The sequence below is a fragment of the Salvelinus alpinus genome, chromosome 31 (genome assembly GCF_045679555.1).
Source record: "Salvelinus alpinus chromosome 31, SLU_Salpinus.1, whole genome shotgun sequence".
In the NCBI taxonomy this organism is placed as follows: Eukaryota; Metazoa; Chordata; class Actinopteri; order Salmoniformes; family Salmonidae; genus Salvelinus; species Salvelinus alpinus.
The window spans coordinates 31,289,656-31,315,719 of NC_092116.1; the positions used below are offsets into that span (position 1 = coordinate 31,289,656).

Genomic DNA, 26,064 nt, shown 5'->3' on the forward strand with positions numbered 1-26,064 from the left:
ACTTGTAGCTAGCTTAATCAAATCAAATCAAGTTAAACTTACTAGCTCTGTTTTTGTTGTCATTTAATTTGAATTTGTATAGAGTAATATCTCCCAGTGCCTTGTTTTTTTATGCCCTGTAATTATTTATAGCTGTATGCTCTATAGTTCGTGTGGGTATTGTATTGTGGGTTGCTTAGAGGTGCACATCAAGTTCATGTAGTTGTGTGAGGAGGATGATGCTCTGCTTTGTGGTGCTGTGCAGTGGCTCCCTTTGATGTTTCATTGGTGATGTCACAGCCAATATACTCTACCGGTATATTGTCCTATGTAGCACATAAACAATAACTTATATAAACCCTGGATTGCAGATGCTATGACGCCACCGGGCGGCCATATTGGAACTCCCTAGAAGAAGCAGTCCTCCATAGGAATGAATGGAAATCTACAGTATTTCACTTCAATGTTTCAAGGATAGAAATGACATGTATTTAAGTATGTTTCTGTTGTCGTGAGGACAGTAACATTAGTACTTTCCCCCCCAAAATACTTTTAATATATATTTTTTCATTTTTGTTTATCTCATATAATTTAACAGTCTGCATTAAGGTGTCTATAATAGATTAAACAAATGTAAAACATACATTTAGGATATACATTTAGGAATACATTTCTATAGATTACACAATACTTTTTTACAATGGAGGAGGAGGAGTGCCAAGATGGCTGCGCGGTGGCTTCAATACGACACCCCGTGTCAGTCATCAAGGGTTTATACACATCATTGCACATAAACGGCCTATATGAAAGCAGATTATCCAATAAATTGTTGTTTCTAATTGAGGTCATTTACAATGGAAGTGTCCTGGCTGCACTGAGACGAATGATTGAAGGAGCTGTGTGTGTGTGTGTGTGTGTGTGTGTGTGTGTGTGTGTGCGTGTGCGTGTGCGTGTGCGTGTGCGCGTGCGCGTGCGCGTGTGCGTGTGCGTGTGTGTGTGTGGGGAAACCCGGCTTAGCTCAAGCAGCCCTCACAACTGAGATGTTATCGGCCAATCAGAGGATTGAATGGTTGGGCTGACAGTCGCTGGACTCGGGTTTGAGTCCCGGTCAGGGCTACCTGTGTCTTACCTCCGTGTACTGGCTCGTGTCCAGACCCCCTCCAGACAACAGGCCCACCCGGCACCTGAGGGCCTCCAGGTCAGCTCTAACCACCACCCTGTGGCCCCCCAGTAGAGTCAGACATCCAGGGCCTCGTCTACACAGCAGTCTACTGAGTTTAACAACTTTTGTTGGGGCTGGGAGAGAAGAGACAGGCCCAAAGCCTGTAGAGCTTCGGATAGGCAACATAGTACACATACAAAACAGACAGGAGAGGTGGGAAGGATAACCTTACAGGCAGTTTTAATTGTCATAGTCACATTATCATTTGATTTTATACTGTATAAAACAAGTCAGTTTTAAGAGTCAAAAAATCACAGAAACAATACACTTAAGTTCTATACAAAAGAAGATAATGTAAAACTGTATAAAACAATATATTTTAATACTGTTCAAAACAAGTCACCAAAGATTGAAGGCCTTATCCTTTCGTTAGCTACATTTGTCCATTTTCCACTAATGACAAATGAACAGGTGTCTGACATGCACACATAAAGGGCCAACAGTTCTGCAGGCTACTCCGGTCAAAAACATCCCAAGACAATGTATTTGCAGCATTTCAAGACTTTCACTTGAAAGAAGTAGTTCATGTGTACATTTGAAGTGGGTTATTAAGAGCTTCTTAGGACATTTTGTTTTACCTCCATGCTTCTGCTGTTGTTTTCCTCCGATGCTTTGCACGTTGAACCTCACCACAGAGGATCCATTATATTGACCGGATACTTTAGTGGCCGTTCTAACAATAAAATAAATGTCTTCAAAAATGGAAGGTAGTCGGAAGGAGGCAAGATTTAAAAAAAAATGTTTTAAAGGTTGGGAGTTGTGTCATTGCTTATGCTCTCAAAGAAGACATGTTATCTAGGTGAGCAGGACAATAATGAGATTGAGTTACGTCGGAATGTCACTAGGCCGCTGGCAAAGCCGGGGAGAGGAGGAATATTGGGAAAGGAACACAGAAAGGTGGATTTAAAAGGAGGAGGAGGAAAAAGAGGAACATATGTTGGATACTGCTAAATCGATGAAGGTAACCCAAAGTGGACTTGTGATTTTGTTTGTGTTTCTTCCGCCCAGAGGGAGCGAGTGCTCCGCGCCACGCAACTCGGATCAAGATTTGTTTCTTGATTTACTCTTAGGAACAGGGCACCAATGAAAGGAGTTATTTCTGTGGAGGTGGAGCAATTGAAGTTGAAGATTCCTGGTGTTTGTGATGTCCGTCGTTTGGCGCGATGTAGGTCCGGTGGGGGAGCGTGGTGAAACAGAGGTCGTCACACTCTGTCCTTTTGAGTTTTGAATCAGAGTCTTTACCCCGACAAAGTCATGTTAGGATATATCAGTTATCCTATCAGAGCTTTTGTACCGAATCCACTGCGGTGTTTCAGGTGCCACCTTTATGGTCATGTTCCAGCAGTGATGTAGGAGCGGGAGATTCCAAGATGTGGGAAGTGTGCAAGAGGGCATGGGACAGAAGATTGCGTAGTTTCGGTGGATAAAGTTGTGTGTGTCAACTGTAGGGGTGCCCATGTTGCTGGGGATCGGAAGTGTCCGGTGAGAGAAAGGCAGGTTGAGGTGGCTAGAGTCAGAGTTAGTGCAGAAGGTGTCGTATGCTGAGGCAGTGCAAAAAGTAGATGGGTCAAGGGTGATAGCAGATTTGTGCCAGCAAAAAAAGTGCCACCTGCTGGAGAAGACAGGTTTTGGGCCCAGTTACCCTTCTGGCATTGCGTCTTCCTCATGCACGCCCACCTGCCACGGCCGGTGGTAAAAGTAAAACACGGACTGGATTTTTAAAACACGGATTGGAAGTGTCTCTTTCCAAACTCCAACTTTATTGATTGGCAGCATTATTTATCAATGAATGTGCAAAGGAAAGGGAACATTGCCGCTACCTCGCTTGTATCCAATAATCCATGATTTATGGACTATAGGAGGAGTGCTACTGCCACCAAAGACTGAAGTTTATGGTGAAAACACAGAAATGTAAAGCCCCTTTACCATTATAATTGTCATATAAGTGTATATCAAACAATATTTTTTGCATAAATCCGTTATTATAAAGTGCACATTTTTGCAGAAGAAGAGGGCAACTAGCTTCATCACTGGAAATTGGGCAAGTAGCTAGGAAAGTAAAGGGAACTAATGAATTTAACCGAGGGTCTATCTGCGTTGTTTTTTGTAGGTGACGCAGGAACGGCGTTTCTTCTCTGTCCTGGGGTGCGTATATTAATTAATTAATTTAATTAATTAATTAATGTTTCATAAACAGAAGAAAACGGAACGAAACGGGGAGGGTCCTACCTGAAGTTGTCCAATAGAAAATCCGCTTGCCCTGTTGGTGTCGGTAAACCGTTTCCGTAATGAATACGCCCCTGTCCTGTGTCTGTGTTCTTCTGTAGGATATGGAAACATGGCGAGCGTTGAAATAGCAGCGGAACACGAACGCATCCTACGGGAGATAGAGAGCACAGACACGAACTGTATCGGGCCGACACTCCGGTAAGAAAGAGTCCGGTACTCGGGAAGTATTCTTGCATGCTTTGTGTAAAGGCATTTTCCCGTTACTGGCGAACAGTTGAAAGCAACTCGAGTCCATCTCTCCCCTTCGGCTAAGCTAACGTGAAGTTAGCAACTCCTTCGGGTCCAGATTTTTTGCTAGCCGGTTCAAACTTGTTGAAGAAGCTAGCACTGTAGCTAGTTGTGTTGACTAACTAACCACAAACACAATTGTTATTCTGGCCAAAACTTAAATTACAGTGATTATGAACATATGTTTTCAGGTAATATTTTCCAAAAATAGAGAGTAACACCTGACAAGTGTGTCATCCGATTAGCTGTGCTAACTACCCTAACTAGCTAGCAGCTAGCTAACGTTAGTTAGCCAAAGTGACTTTAACAGTTGACGAACTGCCAAAAAACATCTTCTAACACGTCACAAGTTATTATTAATGTTTTTAGGGAGTACCAAAATGAAAACGTGTTTCTGGTGTTATACTTTGTATTCCATGTCATGGAAAAGCTTTTCAGGAACACAGTACATTTTTTATTTGACGAGGATTTACCGTTGCTGAGGTACAGTATATTATTTTTCAAGTGATCTGTAAATGTGGCGAACTGGTCATCCATAATCCCTAGTCATTAATGGCACCAAATCACCTGTCTGGATTGTTAAATTCAACACACTTTTTTGTCCAATATTTCATATTGTTGCGACATTTTCAGGGATGATGTAGGACACAGAACGGATTTCAAATACAAGTACAATTTAGGAAATGCAATATTATGCAAATGAGACGATACGGAATACATAATTACATTGAGTTAAGACCAATAATTTAAGGTAGGGTGTTCAAATTATTAACAGCTCTTTATGGTTTATACAATACTGAGCTGTTTCATTCTAATTTAATTCAATTGTTTCAAACTACTTTATGCTAATGAACAATGCAAATTAGTTAGTGAATTGCAACGTTCCAATAGCTTACTCACTCACTCACTCACTCACTCACTCACTCACTCACACACACACACACACACACACACACACACACACACACACACACACTTCTCACTTGGTCTGAACTGTAACACAGAAGGCTACACTAGTAGTCTAATATCATAGCTTACTTCTAAGGTAGTGGTAAACTGCCTGCTAGCCAGCTGCAAAGCAGGATGGTTGTGACACATTTTCAATTCACTGGTATTTAGCTATATTTTTTTTATCAGACTGTAGCCACTGAATTCTGGTAGTTTACACTTGAAATAATAAAACGATAATTCACCTCTCACCCAGAGCGTTACCTCAGCGAACAGCGTCTAGCCAACAAACACTCCCTCACACAGCTAGCATCTCGTCATGAAAACGGGTGACGACACGTGAACTTAGACCAGTCCCTGACAACCCACCAGAATGTAGCTACGAAGCTCTACCTGGTAACCTGCTATGTGTAAAAACACATCTCCCACCCCACTACCACTATCAGATTAGAGCCATAAAGGAGACTAGACATCTACCACCCCTCTACCACTATCAGATTAGAGCCATAAAGGAGACTAGACATCTACCACCCCACTATCAGATTAGAGCCATATGGGAGACTAGACATCTACCACCCCACTATCAGATTAGAGCCATAAAGGAGACTAGACATCTACCACCCCACTACCACTATCAGATTAGAGCCATAAAGGAGACTAGACATCTACCACCCCACTACCACTATCAGATTAGAGCCATAAAGCAGACTAGACATCTACCACCCCACTACCACTATCAGATTAGAGCCATAAAGGAGACTAGACATCTACCACCCCACTACCACTATCAGATTAGAGCCATAAAGCAGACTAGACATCTACCACCCCACTACCACTATCAGATTAGAGCCATAAAGGAGACTAGACATCTACCACCCCACTACCACTATCAGATTAGAGCCATAAGGGAGGCTAGACATCTACCACCCCACTACCACTATCAGATTAGAGCCATAAAGGAGACTAGACATCTACCACCCCACTACCACTATCAGATTAGAGCCATTAAGGAGACTAGACATCTACCACTATCAGATTAGAGCCATAAAGGAGACTTGACATCTACCACCCCACTACCACTATCAGATTAGAGCCATAAAGGAGACTAGACATCTACCACCCCACTACCACTATCAGATTAGAGCCATAAAGCAGACTAGACATCTACCACCCCACTACCACTATCAGATTAGAGCCATAAAGGAGACTAGACATCTACCACCCCACTACCACTATCAGATTAGAGCCATAAAGGAGTCTAGACATCTACCACCCCTCTACCACTATCCGATTAGAGCCATCTACCACTATCAGATTAGGGGGGAAATCACCATCACCCACTACTTAACTTGAATAATTAACTTGTCATTTTAGCAGATTGTGTGAACTAGTAATGTGTCCATATTTCTCATTTACAAATTAGCTATATATTTTTTATATATTTTTACCTTTATTTAACTAGGCAAGTCAGTTAAGAAGAAATTATTATTTACATTGACTGCCAGACCCGGATGACGCTGGGCCAATTGTGCCCCGACCTATGGGACTCCCAATCACGTCCGGTTGTGATACAGCCTTGATTCGAACCAGGGTGTCTGTAGTGACGCCTTTAGCACTGAGATGCAGTGCCTTAGACCACTGCGCCACTCCGGCAGGCAAACGTTTGACAATCCCACCCGGTGTGTCTGAGCATTTTTAAACATTTGAATTGGGGAGCGATTTGTGAATCGTTACATCCCTACTAGTCATTGAACTTTGTGTGTCACTGCGTTGTCATTAAGTATGGTAATCGCTGGCTCATCATAGCTATGATGTCAAGATGAGCTCTGTATAGTCCTGTGTGTGTGTGTGTGTGTGTGTGTTCATTGTCACACAGTATTGTGCTGCAGTGCCACTTTATTTTCCAGTACCCCCCCCCCCCCCCCCCACAAGTCTTGGTATGAATCCCAGTTGATCCACGGACCAAGCTCCCAAGATAACTATTACTCAGAACACAACAACGACCGGACACAACGATCCAAAACACAGGTTTCAGACAGTGTCCTGTACCACTGAACTACAATCCGGTGTTTTTACTAACTCTACTCAAAGCTATGATTATTTTACATATATTCAACTAGGAGTGCCACTCCCTGTGTGAGTCACCTGGCTACATAGCTACAGTTGCACAATGCTCTGTTGACTATGTGCTTGCTCTGGGGGAAACTGTGAGGTCATTTTGGATCCTTGACCCAACAGGGAGTGGTGGGAATGGATCTGTAATGCCAGCTTCACAGTTTCACATCCCTACGTTTGTGAATGAGGTTTTATTTTAGATGCAGCCTGATGTGGTGGTGGTTGTTGTTGTTCCATACGATCCTCAGTCATTGCACTTCCTTGTTGTTTCCAGGGGGAAGTATACTCGTCTGGGCAATTGGTCGTTTCCTGAAAGCTTTGCTCGTCGTACATTCCTTTATGACTATCGTGTCATGTTGTCTTGAAGGAGGTGTGTGACGGCTCGGTGTGTGTCTGTGTCTGGTCTGTGTGTGTGAGGGGAGCAATGCTAGCTAGATGCAGGTCTAGGCTGGTAGCTACATTCCTCTGAGTCTTACTGACAGGCTAGTTATTGTGAACCAATAGAGCCAAATCAATAACTGGTGTGAACTGCTCTGGTGTGGGTCTGTGTACCTGTGTGTGTGATTCTAACATTCCGGGGTGAGGAAGAGTGAATCATGGGTCGGAGCCTTCCTCATCCTCTACCTGAGGAATCTGGAACAAACACTCCCATGACCAGGAGGAGGGGACGTTAGGGAGAGATTCTTGCCCTCTTGCCCCTCTCTGTTCTCTCAGTTCAACTCAGAGGGCTTTATTGGCGTGGGAAACATATGTTAACATTGTTTCTTTTCTACTTCACTTGCTTTGGCAATCAAATATTAACAGCAAACATTACACTCACAAAAGTTCCAAAACAATAAATACATTTCAAATGTCATATTGAAAAAAAGGGAAAATAAATCAACATAAATATGGGTGGTATTTACAATGGTGTTTGTTCTTCACTGGTTGCCCTTTTCTTGTGGTAACAGGTCACACATCTTGCTGCTGTGATGTCACACTGTGGTATTTCACCCAGTAGATATGGGAGTTTATCAAAATTGGATTTGTTTTCTAATTCTTTGTGGATCTGTGTTATCTGAGGGAAATATGTGTCTCTAATATGGTCATACATTGGGCAGGAGGTTAGGAAGTGCAGCTCAGTTTCCACCTCATTTTGTGGGCAGTGTGCACATAGCCTGTCTTCTCTTGAGAGCCAGGTCTGCCTACGGCGGCCTTTGTCAATAGCAAGGCTATGCTCACTGAGTCTGTACATAGTCAAAGCTTTCCTTAAGTTTGGGTCAGTCACAGTGGTCAGGTATTCTGCCACTGTGTACTCTCTGTTTAGGGCCAAATAGCATTCTAGATTGCTCTGTTTTTTTGTTAATTCTTTCCAATATGTCAAGTGATTTATCTTTTTGTTTTCTCATGATTTGGTTGGGTCTAACTGTGTTGCTGTCCTCGGGGTCTGTTTGTGTTTGTGAACAGAGCCCCAGGACCAGCTTGCTTAGGGGACTCTTCTCCAGGTTCATCTCTCTGTAGGTGATGGCTTTGTTATGGAAGGTTTGGGAATCACTTCCTTTTAGGTGGTTTAACGTCTCTTTTCTGGATTTTGATAATTAGCGGGTATCGGCCTAATTCTGCTGAATTCTACCAAATTCTCAATTTGGTGTTTGTCCCATTTTGTGAATTCTTGGTTGGTGAGCGGACCCCAGACATCACAACCATAAAGGGCAATGGGTTCTATGACTGATTGAAGTATATTTAGCCAGAACCTAATTTTTAAGTCAAACTTTATGTTCCTTTTGATGGCATAGAAGACCCTTCTTGCCTTGTCTCTCAGATTGTTCACAGCTTTGTGGAAGTTACTTGTGGCGCTGATGTTTAGGCCGAGGTATATATAGTTTTTTGTGTGCTCTAGGGCAACGGTGTCTAGATGGAATTTGTATTTATGGTCCTGGGAACTGGACCTTTTTTGGAACACCATTATTTTGGTCTTACTGAGATTTACTGTCAGGGCCCAGGTCTGGCAGAATCTGTGCAGAAGATCTAGGTGCTGCTGTAGGCCCTCCTTGGTTGGTGACAGAAGCACCAGATCATCAGCAAACAGTAGACATTTGACTTCAGATTCTAGTAGGGTGAGGCCGGGTGCTGCAGACTATTCTAGTGCCCTCACCAATTCGTTGATATATTTGTTAAAGGGGGTGTTGAAAGCCCTGTGGAAAGAAATGCTTTTTTTTTGTTGCCTATTTTAACCACACAGTTGTTGTTTGTGTACATGGATTCTATATAATTTTGTATGTTTTCCCCCAACACCACTTTCCATCAATTTGTATAGCAGGTCCTCATGCCAAATTGAGTCAAAAGCCTTTTTGAAATCAACAAAGCATGAGAAGACTTTCCCTTTGTTTTGGTTTGTTTGTTTGTCAATTAGAGTGTGCAGGGTGAATACGTGGTAATTTGGTAAAAAGCCAATTTGACATTTGCTCAGCACATTGTTTTCACTGAGGAAATGTACGAGTGTGCTGTTATTGATAATGCAGAGGATTTTCCCCAGGTTTGCTGTTGACACATATCCCACGGTAGATATTGGGGTAAAATTTGTTTCCACTTTTGTGGATTGGGGTAATCAGTGCTTGGTTCCAAATATTAGGGAAGATGCCAGCGCTAAGGTAGTCTTTAATAGTTGATTCTAAGACATGTAATTGATCATGTATATGTTTTTGCTGTTTGTTCTTTGTCAAAGAGCAAAAAGCTTGGAGAAGTGGTTGATCCATAGATCTCTATTTTGGATAGATAACTCTTCGTGTTGTTTGTTTAATGTTTTCCAATTTTCCCAGAAGTGGTTAGATTCTATGGATTTTTCAATTACGTTGAGCTGATTTCTGACGTGCTGTTCCTTCTTTTTCCGTAGTGTATTTCTGTATTGTTTTAGTGATTCACCATAGTGAAGGCGTAGACTCAGGTTTTTCGGGTGTCTATGTTTTTGGTTGGTTTGGTTTCTCTATCTTTCTTAGGTTTTTGCATTCTTCATCAAACCATTTGTCTTTGTTGTTCATTTTCAAAGGTTTTCTGCTTGAATTTTTAAAAAATCATTTGGAAGCTGAAATGTCAAATATACTGTTGTGGCTTTCTACTGCCAAGTTTACACGTTTGTCCAGGAAATTGTCTAGAAGGGATTTAATGTTTTACCTAATTTCCTTTTTGGTAGGTTTCTACTCTCTCTCTTTGCTCATGGTCAGAGCGGAAGCTCTTAGCTCTTTGTAGTCATCAGCAATTAGCCTGCACACAGTACCGTTGAGGAAGCCGGCACAAATAACCTTCTACACACTTCCACAGTGTCCGGGCCAAACACAGGAGGAGTCGAGGTAGTTTGTGTTCTAATTAGTTTATTCTGAATTAAACAGCCATCAGTCCTTTCTATTGTGGAGCGGTGAGAACTAAAGACCCGTCTTTCTCCCTACGGCCCCGGTCGTGTGTGTTTATCCCAGACGGCCCCGGTCCTGTGTGTTTATCCCAGACGGCCCCGGTCCTGTGTGTTTATCCCAGACGGCCCCGGTCGTGTGTGTTTATCCCAGACGGCCCCGGTCGTCGTGTGTTTATCCCAGACGGCCCCGGTCGTGTGTGTTTATCCCAGACGGCCCCGGTCGTGTGTGTTTATCCCAGACGGCCCCGGTCGTGTGTGTTTATCCCAGACGGCCCCGGTCGTGTGTGTTTATCCCAGACGGCCCCGGTCGTCGTGTGTGTTTATCCCAGACGGCCCCGGTCGTCGTGTGTGTTTATCCCAGACGGCCCCGGTCGTCGTGTGTGTTTATCCCAGACGGCCCCGGTCGTCGTGTGTGTTTATCCCAGACGGCCCCGGTCGTGTGTGTTTATCCCAGACGGCCCCGGTCCTGTGTGTTTATCCCAGACGGCCCCGGTCCTGTGTGTTTATCCCCACCAAACACACAGACATCAGTATGGGTGTATTGGTCTGTATGTGGTTGAACAGTAGTCTGTAATATACATAGTGATTACAGGCCAGTGAGGCTATATGATTATTCTGTTGTCTAGCTACGCTAGTTTCTTTCACTGAGCCTACCTACGTCTGTCTCCCATACACACTATAGGCAACAACACGTACGGACTGCTCTGACTCTGGTAAAGCCCTCAGGACTTTTTATAGGGCTGAGCTTCCAAGTTTGTGAGCATGAATAAAGGCTGTAAATGGTGTGTGTTGGTCTGAGTACAGAAGGATGACTCAGGAGAGTGTGTGTAGTACCCTTGTGGTGAGCCACTCCCTGCCCTGCCCCCTTCCACTAGCACCACCCTGTTGACACACACACACAGCTGTTGAGAGGTGCATAGTGAGGGTGAAGCCTTATAGACCCAAGTTAGATAGCTGCCCTAAAGTCAAAAGCTTTTAAACCTTTTTGTGAAGTCACACTGACACACTCTGCTGTTAGTGATGTCACAATCATCACTCAGCAGTTTATGATGTCACAAAGGTGGCTCGGCAGTTTAATGTCACAAAGATGGCTCGGCAGTTTAATGTCACAAAGGTGGCTCGGCAGTTTAATGTCACAAAGGTGGCTCGGCAGTTTAATGTCACAAAGGTGGCTCGGCAGTTTAATGTCACAAAGGTGGCTCGGCAGTTTAATGTCACAAAGGTGGCTCGGCAGTTTAATGTCACAAAGGTGGCTCGGCAGTTTAATGTCACAAAGGTGGCTCGGCAGTTTAATGTCACAAAGGTGGCTCGGCAGTTTAATGTCACAAAGGTGGCTCGGCAGTTTAATGTCACAAAGGTGGCTCGGCAGTTTAATGTCACAAAGGTGGCTCGGCAGTTTAATGTCACAAAGGTGGCTCGGCAGTTTAATGTCACAAAGGTGGCTCGGCAGTTTAATGTCACAAAGGTGGCTCGGCAGTTTAATGTCACAAAGGTGGCTCGGCAGTTTAATGTCACAAAGGTGGCTCGGCAGTTTAATGTCACAAAGGTGGCTCGGCAGTTTAATGTCACAAAGGTGGCTCGGCAGTTTAATGTCACAAAGGTGGCTCGGCAGTTTAATGTCACAAAGGTGGCTCGGCAGTTTAATGTCACAAAGGTGGCTCGGCAGTTTAATGTCACAAAGGTGGCTCGGCAGTTTGATGTCACAAAGGTGGCTCGGCAGTTTGTGATGTCACAAAGGTGGCTCGGCAGTTTGTGATGTCACAAAGGTGGCTCGGCAGTTTGTGATGTCACAAAGGTGGCTCGGCAGTTTGTGATGTCACAAAGGTGGCTCGGCAGTTTGTGATGTCACAAAGGTGGCTCGGCAGTTTGTGATGTCACAAAGGTGGCTCGGCAGTTTGTGATGTCACAAAGGTGGCTCGGCAGTTTGTGATGTCACAAAGGTGGCTCGGCAGTTTGTGATGTCACAAAGGTGGCTCGGCAGTTTGTGATGTCACAAAGGTGGCTCGGCAGTTTGTGATGTCACAAAGGTGGCTCGGCATTGAAGCCGAGCAAAGTAATCCGGATCACCAGCTCGCGTCCGACTGATCTCGTCTAGATTGCTATCATTCCTCGCCAAACCGACGTTGGACCCTGTTCTGCCTTGCACAGCCTAGGACTACCCGGCGTTTGTGTGAAGCCGACTCACCGTCAGATAGTGCAGCCACACTCATCTGACCAAAGACCCCCATTCTATCTTCAGAAATCGCTCCACTATTTCCTAGCTGCTAAAATTCTAATAGTTCGCCTAATTTCAGTTTGTGACAAAATAAGCAAGTGGTAGTGTAGAGAATCATTGTACCATCTAAATCGCTGTGACATATATTTTCCATCACCAAAGAAATGTGTTTTCAGCTGTTTGAAGCTGCTGTACCAAAAATGAAAGTAAAATTTGAAAAAACGAAACTTATTTTGAATGTTATATTGTTTCTGTGCATCTCTGAGTGATGTTCTATCAATTCTCGGGGTCCGTTACATGTTTTCATGTGTGTCTCTGAATTATCGCCGTTTAAACGGGCAGAAATTCAGCCGGTCAGACGTAGCGCCGTGATAAAGTCTCTCTCGCTGGAAGTTAATAGGAATACGACTTTTTAGATGGTGAAAAACGTCTATCGTTCACGTCAGATTTAAACACAGTGTCTGATGTCATAACGCAGCTGGTTGTCTTCTCTTGAATGAGCCATTGATCATATTTTTTTGTTAGGATATTCCTACCTTGAGTAAATGTAATTTAACAGAGGGTCTAACACATGTCTCCTATTTGTCTGCGTCTTCAGTCCAGGGTGCATTGCACGGTGGCGTTGTGAATGACTCCCACTCTACAAGGCACATAGATCTGCAGGTTAAACATGCTGAGATTGTACACTCCTAAATTGATAGTCCATTTTTTTTTTGTTGCCGGTTTTCTAGTTAACTACTGTAGCTACTTCACGTGCTGATATTGACTTTGACATTATTGTGTGTAGCTACCTAGCTAGCTAGGCCATAGAGAGCATTGCATTGTGGGTGTTGTAGTCGACTTGGGCTTGCAACAGATTTCCACAATGATTTTCACATCCACAATGCTTCCTCCATTCTTTCTCGGTGTGCACCTGCGTGATACTGTTAAGTATAGTATTGCGTGTGTAAATGCTGCTCCATCCAAATTTTAAGACTATTGTCCTCTAACAATTTGCTAGTAAACAACCTATTGATATCATGATTTTTCTCCCGTATCGGTCATGTGACTTCATTCATCCTGCAACCATTTAATTCATGTTACTTTCGCTATTATTCAACTTTTGTATTTGACCTGTTGTTTCTCTGATTAAAAGACAAGCTTTAGAAAACACAACCAATGATATGAGGCTCATCAAACATATCTAAAGATTAATAAATTATGACTATTCTTGTCTTATCGTGTTATTGTTAAGAGAATACTTATTAGAATACAATTTTTTTGTCCAAAAATGGACTGGTCCCCCGACTTCATAACAAATATTAATTGTCCTTATAGATTCATTTATAGCTAAACTCTTGACCAATGTGTTGTGGCCAAGTACTTTAAAAAATAATTGTTCCTAGACAGTGAATCAGAGTGAATCCGTTAGATTCTAGAGCACGGCCCCATGGGGGTGTCCCATGATGCTCTCTGATCCATATCTCCTGGACTCTGCCTCCTCCGGCTCCTATCACTCCATTCCTCCCTCTATCCCTACCCCTTTTTGTCTTCTTTCTTTCTTTCTTTCTTTCTCGCTCTCTCGCTCTCCTCTCTCTCGCTCTCCTCTCTCTCGCTCTCTCGCTTGCTCGCTCTCTCGCTTGCTCTCTCCTCTCTCTCGCTCTCTCGCTTGCTCGCTCTCTCGCTTGCTCTCGCTCTCGCTTTCGCTTGCTCTCTCTCTCGCTTGCTCTCTCTCTCGCTTGCTCTCTCTCTCGCTTGCTCTCTCTCTCTCTCTCGCTTGCTCTCGCTCTCTCTCTCTCTCTCTCTGTGTTTGTTTGTCTGTTATCTCCAGACAAGGTGCTTCATTATGTATATAAACAAATACTCAGTCTGGTAGCTATTTTGTTTTAACCCACGCTAAACGCTAAGGCTCAATCCCAATCCCCCCCCCCCCCCCCCCAGAACCGTGCACGAGGCCTATCTATCAGTATAGGAAGGTCAGCCACCAGTTCGACAGTCAGAACCGTGCACGAGGTATATCTGTCGGCAATCAAAAACTGTATCTCGCCATTTCTTGGCTTGGAATATCTCTCAACATCAGTAAAACACAGGGCCTGTCGTCAATGAATACACAAGGATATTGAGATGAGTGAGATGCAACACTTCGCTGTCACACAGTATCACACAGTATCTGCTCATGTGCACGGGTTGGCGTCACAGCATGGTACACAGGGCAACAACAACAGCTCGGAGTAGTTGAGCGTCACTCTTCAAAGCTCTTAGTTGTTGCTGAAAATTTACCCACTATGCTGTTTACTTTCGGTGTCTTTCATATCGCTGAGTGAGGCCTTGTTATAGCCTATCGTCTAGTTACTATGCTGTTTACTTTCGGTGTCTTTCACATCGCTGAGTGAGGCCTTGTTATAGCCTATCGTCTAGTTACTATGCTGTTTACTTTCGGTGTCTTTCACATCGCTGAGTGAGGCCTTGTTATAGCCTATCGTCTAGTTACTATGCTGTTTACTTTCGGTGTCTTTCACATCGCTGAGTGAGGCCTTGTTATAGCCTATCGTCTAGTTACTATGCTGTTTACTTTCGGTGTCTTTCACATCGCTGAGTGAGGCCTTGTTATAGCCTATCGTCTAGTTACTATGCTGTTTACTTTCGGTGTCTTTCATATCGCTGAGTGAGGCCTTGTTATAGCCTATCGTCTAGTTACTATGCTGTTTACTTTCGGTGTCTTTCACATCGCTGAGTGAGGCCTTGTTATAGCCTATCGTCTAGTTACTATGCTGTTTACTTTCGGTGTCTTTCATATCGCTGAGTGAGGCCTTGTTATAGCCTATCGTCTAGTTACTATGCTGTTTACTTTCGGTGTCTTTCACATCGCTGAGTGAGGCCTTGTTATAGCCTATCGTCTAGTTACTATGCTGTTTACTTTCGGTGTCTTTCACATCGCTGAGTGAGGCCTTGTTATAGCCTATCGTCTAGTTACTATGCTGTTTACTTTCGGTGTCTTTCACATCGCTGAGTGAGGCCTTGTTATAGCCTATCGTCTAGTTACTATGCTGTTTACTTTCGGTGTCTTTCACATCGCTGAGTGAGGCCTTGTTATAGCCTATCGTCTAGTTACTATGCTGTTTACTTTCGGTGTCTTTCACATCGCTGAGTGAGGCCTTGTTATAGCCTATCGTCTAGTTACTATGCTGTTTACTTTCGGTGTCTTTCACATCGCTGAGTGAGGCCTTGTTATAGCCTATCGTCTAGTTACTATGCTGTTTACTTTCGGTGTCTTTCACATCGCTGAGTGAGGCCTTGTTATAGCCTATCGTCTAGTTACTATGCTGTTTACTTTCGGTGTCTTTCATATCGCTGAGTGAGGCCTTGTTATAGCCTATCGTCTAGTTACTATGCTGTTTACTTTCGGTGTCTTTCACATCGCTGAGTGAGGCCTTGTTATAGCCTATCGTCTAGTTACTATGCTGTTTACTTTCGGTGTCTTTCATATCGCTGAGTGAGGCCTTGTTATAGCCTATCGTCTAGTTACTATGCTGTTTACTTTCGGTGTCTTTCATATCGCTGAGTGAGGCCTTGCTATAGCCTATCGTCTAGTTACTATGCTGTTTACTTTCGGTGTCTTTCACATCGCTGAGTGAGGCCTTGTTATAGCCTATCGTCTAGTTACTATGCTGTTTACTTTCGGTGTCTTTCACATCGCTGAGTGAGGCCTTGTTATAGCCTATCGTCTAGTTACTATGCTGTTTACTTTCGGTGTCTTTCACATCGCTGAGTGAGGCCTTGTTATAGCCTATCGTCTAGTTACTATGCTGTTTACTTTCGGTGTCTTTCATATCGCTGAGTGAGGCCTTGTTATAGCCTATCGTCTAGTTACTATGCTGTTTACTTTCGGTGTCTTTCACATCGCTGAGTGAGGCCTTGTTATAGCCTATCGTCTAGTTACTATGCTGTTTACTTTCGGTGTCTTTCACATCGCTGAGTGAGGCCTTGTTATAGCCTATCGTCTAGTTACTATGCTGTTTACTTTCGGTGTCTTTCACATCGCTGAGTGAGGCCTTGTTATAGCCTATCGTCTAGTTACTATGCTGTTTACTTTCGGTGTCTTTCATATCGCTGAGTGAGGCCTTGTTATAGCCTATCGTCTAGTTACTATGCTGTTTACTTTCGGTGTCTTTCACATCGCTGAGTGAGGCCTTGTTATAGCCTATCGTCTAGTTACTATGCTGTTTACTTTCGGTGTCTTTCACATCGCTGAGTGAGGCCTTGTTATAGCCTATCGTCTAGTTACTATGCTGTTTACTTTCGGTGTCTTTCACATCGCTGAGTGAGGCCTTGTTATAGCCTATCGTCTAGTTACTATGCTGTTTACTTTCGGTGTCTTTCACATCGCTGAGTGAGGCCTTGTTATAGCCTATCGTCTAGTTACTATGCTGTTTACTTTCGGTGTCTTTCACATCGCTGAGTGAGGCCTTGTTATAGCCTATCGTCTAGTTACTATGCTGTTTACTTTCGGTGTCTTTCACATCGCTGAGTGAGGCCTTGTTATAGCCTATCGTCTAGTTACTATGCTGTTTACTTTCGGTGTCTTTCACATCGCTGAGTGAGGCCTTGTTATAGCCTATCGTCTAGTTACTATGCTGTTTACTTTCGGTGTCTTTCACATCGCTGAGTGAGGCCTTGTTATAGCCTATCGTCTAGTTACTATGCTGTTTACTTTCGGTGTCTTTCACATCGCTGAGTGAGGCCTTGTTATAGCCTATCGTCTAGTTACTATGCTGTTTACTTTCGGTGTCTTTCATATCGCTGAGTGAGGCCTTGTTATAGCCTATCGTCTAGTTACTATGCTGTTTACTTTCGGTGTCTTTCACATCGCTGAGTGAGGCCTTGTTATAGCCTATCGTCTAGTTACTATGCTGTTTACTTTCGGTGTCTTTCATATCGCTGAGTGAGGCCTTGTTATAGCCTATCGTCTAGTTACTATGCTGTTTACTTTCGGTGTCTTTCATATCGCTGAGTGAGGCCTTGCTATAGCCTATCGTCTAGTTACTATGCTGTTTACTTTCGGTGTCTTTCACATCGCTGAGTGAGGCCTTGTTATAGCCTATCGTCTAGTTACTATGCTGTTTACTTTCGGTGTCTTTCACATCGCTGAGTGAGGCCTTGTTATAGCCTATCGTCTAGTTACTATGCTGTTTACTTTCGGTGTCTTTCACATCGCTGAGTGAGGCCTTGTTATAGCCTATCGTCTAGTTACTATGCTGTTTACTTTCGGTGTCTTTCACATCGCTGAGTGAGGCCTTGTTATAGCCTATCGTCTAGTTACTATGCTGTTTACTTTCGGTGTCTTTCACATCGCTGAGTGAGGCCTTGTTATAGCCTATCGTCTAGTTACTATGCTGTTTACTTTCGGTGTCTTTCATATCGCTGAGTGAGGCCTTGTTATAGCCTATCGTCTAGTTACTATGCTGTTTACTTTCGGTGTCTTTCACATCGCTGAGTGAGGCCTTGTTATAGCCTATCGTCTAGTTACTATGCTGTTTACTTTCGGTGTCTTTCATATCGCTGAGTGAGGCCTTGTTATAGCCTATCGTCTAGTTACTATGCTGTTTACTTTCGGTGTCTTTCACATCGCTGAGTGAGGCCTTGCTATAGCCTATCGTCTAGTTACTATGCTGTTTACTTTCGGTGTCTTTCACATCGCTGAGTGAGGCCTTGTTATAGCCTATCGTCTAGTTACTATGCTGTTTACTTTCGGTGTCTTTCACATCGCTGAGTGAGGCCTTGTTATAGCCTATCGTCTAGTTACTATGCTGTTTACTTTCGGTGTCTTTCACATCGCTGAGTGAGGCCTTGTTATAGCCTATCGTCTAGTTACTATGCTGTTTACTTTCGGTGTCTTTCACATCGCTGAGTGAGGCCTTGTTATAGCCTATCGTCTAGTTACTATGCTGTTTACTTTCGGTGTCTTTCACATCGCTGAGTGAGGCCTTGTTATAGCCTATCGTCTAGTTACTATGCTGTTTACTTTCGGTGTCTTTCACATCGCTGAGTGAGGCCTTGTTATAGCCTATCGTCTAGTTACTATGCTGTTTACTTTCGGTGTCTTTCACATCGCTGAGTGAGGCCTTGTTATAGCCTATCGTCTAGTTACTATGCTGTTTACTTTCGGTGTCTTTCACATCGCTGAGTGAGGCCTTGTTATAGCCTATTGTCTAGTTACTATGCTGTTTACTTTCGGTGTCTTTCACATCGCTGAGTGAGGCCTTGTTATAGCCTATCGTCTAGTTAGGCTATAACACGGAAAATAATATGTTTTGTGATTACCTCACTTTAATGGCTTCTGGGTATCTAGTCATGAGGTTGTAAGGTTCGAATCTATCTGGGCTAAAGACTTCATAACAGTTGTTTGGCGGCTAGTAGTATTACAGAGAAACAACTATCATAAACTAAAACAAAAAATATCACTATATCCTCCACTACACAATAAGCAAGAAAATAGTTTACAAGCAATACAAAGTTGTACATTTTTAAATTTGCAGTAAATGCTTTAGCTAGCTAATGTGTCACACGATGACAGCCTGGTTTACTGTATAGCTAGTTGACTAATGTTAGCTGGTTAGCTAGTTGGCTAAAGTTAGCTGGTCAGCTAGTTGACTAATGTAGCTAGTTGGCTAATGTTAGCTGGTCAGCTAGTTGACTAATGTTAGCTGGTCAGCTAGTTGGCTAAAGTTAGCTGGTCAGCTAGTTGGCTAATGTTAGCTGGTCAGCTAGTTGGCTAAAGTTAGCTGGTCAGCTAGTTGGCTAATGTTAGCTGGTCAGCTAGTTGGCTAATGTTAGCTGGTCAGCTAGTTGGCTAATGTTAGCTGGTCAGCTAGTTGGCTAAAGTTAGCCAACTAGCTTTAGCTTTCTATTTTATTTGGCTAAAGTTAGCTGGTCAGCTAGTTGGCTAATGTTAGCTGGTCAGCTAGTTGGCTAATGTTAGCTGGTCAGCTAGTTGGCTAAAGTTAGCTGAAAAGGCGCTACTACCCATCACTCTTAGTTGAATTGGAACTCCGACTCAATGCGGCTCACCGGATTGCATTATATGAAGGGTTGCGCCAGAGGCCAATAGGCTCTACAGCTACGGAGTGTGTTGTCTCTCCCTCCTCTTTCCGTACTGATAGCTTGTTTGTCCATCTGGTGTATTATACACTGAACCAAGATATAAAACGCAACATTTAAGGTGTTGGTCACATGTTTCATGAGCTGAAATAAAAGACCCCTTGAAATTTTCCATACGTACAAAAAAACTTATTTTTCTCAAGTTTTGGGTACAAATTTGTTTACATTCCTGTTAGTGAGCATTTCTCCTTTTGTTAAGATAATCCATCCACCTGACAGGTGTGATATATCAAGAAGCTGATTAAACAGCATAATAATTACACAGGTGCACCTTGTGCTGGGGACAATAAAAGGCCACTCTAAAATGTGCAGTTTTGTCACACAACACAAGGCAACAGATGTTTTTAGGGAGCGTGCAATTGGCACGCTGACTGCAGGAATGTCCACCAGAGCTGTTGCCGGAGAATTTAATGTCAATTTCTCTACCATAAGCCACCTCTACATCATTTTAGAGAATTTGACAGTACGTCCAACCTGTCTCGTGTATGGCGTCGTATGGGCTAGCAGTTTGCTGATGTCAACAGTGTGAACAGAGAGCCCCAAGGTGGCGATGGGGGGTATGGGCAGGCATAAGCTACGGACAACGAAAACAGTTGCATTTTATCTCTGGGAATTTGAATGCACAAAAATACCGTGACGAGATCCTGAGGCCCACTTAAAAATATATATATATATTTTTTAAGGTATCTTTGACCAACAGATGCATATCTGTATTCCCAGTCATGTGAAATCCATAGATTAGGGCCTAATGAATTCATTACAATTGACTGATTTCCTTATATGAACTGTAATTCATTACACTCATTAAACTGCGTTTTTGTTCACTATAAGTAGTACCCAGCTGTGAGGCTGTTCTCTGATGTATTCCATTTAAACCACATGATTGTTATTGTCATTAAACGCAGCTTTATTCTCACCGTTGCAGGGATACGTGTTGTTGTTGTTGTTGCAGTAGTGAGGTAACAGGGATACGTGTTGTTGCAGTAGTGAGGTAACAGGGATACGTGTTGTTGTTGTTGCAGTAGTGAGGTAACAGGGATACGTGTTGTTGCTGTAGTGAGGTAACAGGGATACGTGTTGTTGCTGTAGTGAGGTAACAGGGATACGTGTTGTTGTTGTTGCAGTAGTGAGGTAACAGGGATACGTGTTGTTGCTGTAGTGAGGTAACAGGGATACGTGTTGTTGCTGTAGTGAGGTAACAGGGATACGTGTTGTTGTTGTTGCAGTAGTGAGGTAACAGGGATACGTGTTGTTGCTGTAGTGAGGTAACAGGGATACGTGTTGTTGCTGTAGTGAGGTAACAGGGATACGTGTTGTTGTTGTTGCAGTAGTGAGGTAACAGGGATACGTGTTGTTACAGTAGTGAGGTAACAGGGATACGTGTTGTTGTAGTAGTGAGGTAACAGGGATACGTGTTGTTGCTGTAGTGAGGTAACAGGGATACGTGTTGTTGTTGCAGTAGTGAGGTAACAGGGATACGTGTTGTTGCTGTAGTGAGGTAACAGGGATACGTGTTGTTGCTGTAGTGAGGTAACAGGGATACGTGTTGTTGTTGTTGCAGTAGTGAGGTAACAGGGATACGTGTTGTTGCTGTAGTGAGGTAACAGGGATACGTGTTGTTGCAGTAGTGAGGTAACAGGGATACGTGTTGTTGGTGTAGTGAGGTAACAGGGATACGTGTTGTTGCTGTAGTGTGGTAACAGGGATACGTGTTGTTGCTGTAGTGAGGTAACAGGGATACGTGTTGTTGCTGTAGTGAGGTAACAGGGATACGTGTTGTTGTAGTGAGGTAACAGGGATACGTGTTGTTGCTGTAGTGAGGTAACAGGGATACGTGTTGTTGCTGTAGTGAGGTAACAGGGATACGTGTTGTTGCTGTAGTGAGGTAACAGGGATACGTGTTGTTGCAGTAGTGAGGTAACAGGGATACGTGTTGTTGTTGTTGCAGTAGTGAGGTAACAGGGATACGTGTTGTTGTTGTTGCAGTAGTGAGGTAACAGGGATACGTGTTGTTGTCGTTGCAGTAGTGAGGCAACAGGGATACGTGTTGTTGTTGTAGTAGTGAGGTAACAGGGATACTTGTTGTCGTTGCAGTAGTGAGGTAACAAGGATACGTGTTGTTGTTGTAGTAGTGAGGTAACAGGGATACGTGTTGTTGTTGTAGTAGTGAGGTAACAGGGATACGTGTTGTTGTTGTAGTAGTGAGGTAACAGGGATACGTGTTGTTGCTGTAGTGAGGTAACAGGGATACGTGTTGTTGCTGTAGTAGTGAGGTAACAGGGATACGTGTTGCTGTAGTAGTGAGGTAACAGGGATACGTGTTGTTGTAGTAGTGAGGTAACAGGGATACGTGTTGTTGCAGTAGTGAGGTAACAGGGATACGTGTTGTTGTAGTAGTGAGGTAACAGGGATACGTGTTGTTGTAGTAGTGAGGTAACAGGGATACGTGTTGCTGTAGTGAGGTAACAGGGATACGTGTTGCTGTAGTGAGGTAACAGGGATACGTGTTGCTGTAGTGAGGTAACAGGGATACGTGTTGTTGCTGTAGTGAGGTAACAGGGATACGTGTTGCAGTAGTGAGGTAACAGGGATACGTGTTGTTGTTGTAGTAGTGAGGTAACAGGGATACGTGTTGTTGCTGTAGTGAGGTAACAGGGATACGTGTTGTTGCTGTAGTGAGGTAACAGGGATACGTGTTGCTGTAGTGAGGTAACAGGGATACGTGTTGTTGCTGTAGTGAGGTAACAGGGATACGTGTTGTTGCAGTAGTGAGGTAACAGGGATATGTGTTGTTGTTGCAGTAGTGAGGTAACAGGGATACGTGGTGCAGTAGTGAGGTAACAGGGATACGTGTTGTTGCTGTAGTGAGGTAACAGGGATACGTGTTGTTGTTGTAGTGAGGCAACAGGGATACGTGTTGTTGCTGTAGTGAGGTAACAGGGATACGTGTTGTTGCTGTAGTGAGGTAACAGGGATACGTGTTGCAGTAGTGAGGTAACAGGGATACGTGTTGCTGTAGTGAGGTAACAGGGATACGTGTTGCTGTAGTCAGGTAACAGGGATACGTGTTGTTGCTGTAGTGAGGTAACAGGGATACGTGTTGCAGTAGTGAGGTAACAGGGATACGTGTTGTTGTTGTAGTAGTGAGGTAACAGGGATACGTGTTGTTGCTGTAGTGGGGTAACAGGGATACGTGTTGTTGCTGTAGTGAGGTAACAGGGATACGTGTTGCTGTAGTGAGGTAACAGGGATACGTGTTGTTGCTGTAGTGAGGTAACAGGGATACGTGTTGTTGCAGTAGTGAGGTAACAGGGATACGTGTTGTTGTTGCAGTAGTGAGGTAACAGGGATACGTGGTGCAGTAGTGAGGTAACAGGGATACGTGTTGTTGCTGTAGTGAGGTAACAGGGATACGTGTTGTTGTTGTAGTGAGGCAACAGGGATACGTGTTGTTGCTGTAGTGAGGTAACAGGGATACGTGTTGTTGCTGTAGTGAGGTAACAGGGATACGTGTTGCAGTAGTGAGGTAACAGGGATACGTGTTGTTGCTGTAGTGAGGTAACAGGGATACGTGTTGTTGCTGTAGTGAGGTAACAGGGATACGTGTTGTTGCTGTAGTGAGGTAACAGGGATACGTGTTGTTGCAGTAGTGAGGTAACAGGGATACGTGTTGTTGTTGCAGTAGTGAGGTAACAGGGATACGTGGTGCAGTAGTGAGGTAACAGGGATACGTGTTGTTGCTGTAGTGAGGTAACAGGGATACGTGTTGTTGTTGTAGTGAGGCAACAGGGATACGTGTTGTTGCTGTAGTGAGGTAACAGGGATACGTGTCGTTGCTGTAGTGAGGTAACAGGGATACGTGTTGCTGTAGTGAGGTAACAGGGATACGTGTTGTTGCTGTAGTGAGGTAACAGGGATACGTGTTGTTGCTGTAGTGAGGTAACAGGGATACGTGTTGTTGCTGTAGTGTGGTAACAGGGATACGTGTCGTTGCTGTAGTGAGGTAACAGGGATACGTGTTGTTGTTGCAGTAGTGAGGTAACAGGGATACGTGTTGTTGTTGCAGTAGTGAGGTAACAGGGATACGTGTTGTTGTAGTAGTGAGGTAACAGGGATACGTGTTGTTGTAGTAGTGAGGTAACAGGGATACGTGTTGTTGCTGTAGTGAGGTAACAGGGATACGTGTTGTTGTAGTAGTGAGGTAACAGGGATACGTGTTGTTGCTGTAGTGAGGTAACAGGGATACGTGTTGTTGTAGTAGTGAGGTAACAGGGATACGTGTTGTTGCTGTAGTGAGGTAACAGGGATACGTGTTGCTGTAGTGAGGTAACAGGGATACGTGTTGTTGCTGTAGTGAGGTAACAGGGATACGTGTTGTTGCTGTAGTGAGGTAACAGGGATACGTGTTGTTGCTGTAGTGAGGTAACAGGGATACGTGTTGTTGCTGTAGTGAGGTAACAGGGATACGTGTTGTTGTAGTAGTGAGGTAACAGGGATACGTGTTGTTGCTGTAGTGAGGTAACAGGGATACGTGTTGTTGCTGTAGTGAGGTAACAGGGATACGTGTTGTTGCTGTAGTGAGGTAACAGGGATACGTGTTGTTGTAGTAGTGAGGTAACAGGGATACGTGTTGTTGCTGTAGTGAGGTAACAGGGATACGTGTTGTTGCTGTAGTGAGGTAACAGGGATACGTGTTGTTGCTGTAGTGAGGTAACAGGGATACGTGTTGTTGCTGTAGTGAGGTAACAGGGATACGTGTTGTTGCTGTAGTGAGGTAACAGGGATACGTGTTGTTGCTGTAGTGAGGTAACAGGGATACGTGTTGTTGCTGTAGTGAGGTAACAGGGATACGTGTTGTTGCTGTAGTGAGGTAACAGGGATACGTGTTGTTGTAGTAGTGAGGTAACAGGGATACGTGTTGTTGCTGTAGTGAGGTAACAGGGATACGTGTTGTTGCTGTAGTGAGGTAACAGGGATACGTGTTGCAGTAGTGAGGTAACAGGGATACGTGTTGCAGTAGTGAGGTAACAGGGATACGTGTTGTTGCTGTAGTGAGGTAACAGGGATACGTGTTGTTGTAGTAGTGAGGTAACAGGGATACGTGTTGCTGTAGTAGTGAGGTAACAGGGATACGTGTTGTTGTAGTAGTGAGGTAACAGGGATACGTGTTGTTGCTGTAGTGAGGTAACAGGGATACGTGTTGTTGTTGCAGTAGTGAGGTAACAGGGATACGTTTTGTTGTTGCAGTAGTGAGGTAACAGGGATACGTGTTGTTGTAGTAGTGAGGTAACAGGGATACGTGTTGTTGCTGTAGTGAGGTAACAGGGATACGTGTTGTTGCAGTAGTGAGGTAACAGGGATACGTGTTGTTGCTGTAGTGAGGTAACAGGGATACGTGTTGTTGCTGTAGTGAGGTAACAGGGATACGTGTTGTTGCTGTAGTGAGGTAACAGGGATACGTGTTGTTGCTGTAGTGAGGTAACAGGGATACGTGTTGTTGCTGTAGTGAGGTAACATGGATACGTGTTGTTGCTGTAGTGAGGTAACAGGGATACGTGTTGTTGTAGTAGTGAGGTAACAGGGATACGTGTTGTTGCTGTAGTGAGGTAACAGGGATACGTGTTGCAGTAGTGAGGTAACAGGGATACGTGTTGCAGTAGTGAGGTAACAGGGATACGTGTTGTTGCTGTAGTGAGGTAACAGGGATACGTGTTGCAGTAGTGAGGTAACAGGGATACGTGTTGTTGTAGTAGTGAGGTAACAGGGATACGTGTTGTTGCTGTAGTAGTGAGGTAACAGGGATACGTGTTGTTGTAGTAGTGAGGTAACAGGGATACGTGTTGTTGCTGTAGTGAGGTAACAGGGATACGTGTTGTTGTTGCAGTAGTGAGGTAACAGGGATACGTTTTGTTGTTGCAGTAGTGAGGTAACAGGGATACGTGTTGTTGTAGTAGTGAGGTAACAGGGATACGTGTTGTTGCTGTAGTGAGGTAACAGGGATACGTGTTGTTGCAGTAGTGAGGTAACAGGGATACGTGTTGTTGCTGTAGTGAGGTAACAGGGATACGTGGTGCAGTAGTGAGGTAACAGGGATACGTGTTGTTGCTGTAGTGAGGTAACAGGGATACGTGGTGCAGTAGTGAGGTAACAGGGATACGTGTTGTTGCTGTAGTGAGGTAACAGGGATACGTGTTGTTGTAGTAGTGAGGTAACAGGGATACGTGTTGTTGCTGTAGTGAGGTAACAGGGATACGTGTTGTTGCTGTAGTGAGGTAACAGGGATACGTGTTGTTGTTGCTGTAGTGAGGTAACAGGGATACGTGTTGTTGCTGTAGTGAGGTAACAGGGATACGTGTCGTTGCTGTAGTGAGGTAACAGGGATACGTGTCGTTGCTGTAGTGAGGTAACAGGGATACGTGTTGTTGCTGTAGTGAGGTAACAGGGATACGTGTTGTCGTTGCTGTAGTGAGGTAACAGGGATACGTGTTGTTGCTGTAGTGAGGTAACAGGGATACGTGTTGTTGCTGTAGTGTGGTAACAGGGATA

The 26,064-nt window shown here is 44.0% G+C and overlaps 1 protein-coding gene across 3 annotated transcripts in view; it reads left to right on the forward strand.

Moving 5' to 3' along the window:
* Window positions 1-3,495: 3,495 nt before the first annotated feature.
* Window positions 3,496-26,064, forward strand: part of exoc6b (exocyst complex component 6B) — a 209,576-nt gene continuing 187,007 nt past the window's right edge. For all 3 annotated transcript variants that reach the window (XM_071379107.1, XM_071379109.1, XM_071379108.1), the window contains exon 1: window positions 3,496-3,628. In XM_071379107.1, coding sequence (XP_071235208.1) covers window positions 3,540-3,628 — 89 coding nt within the window. In that variant the 5' untranslated portion in view covers window positions 3,496-3,539. The remainder of the gene's footprint in view (window positions 3,629-26,064) is intronic.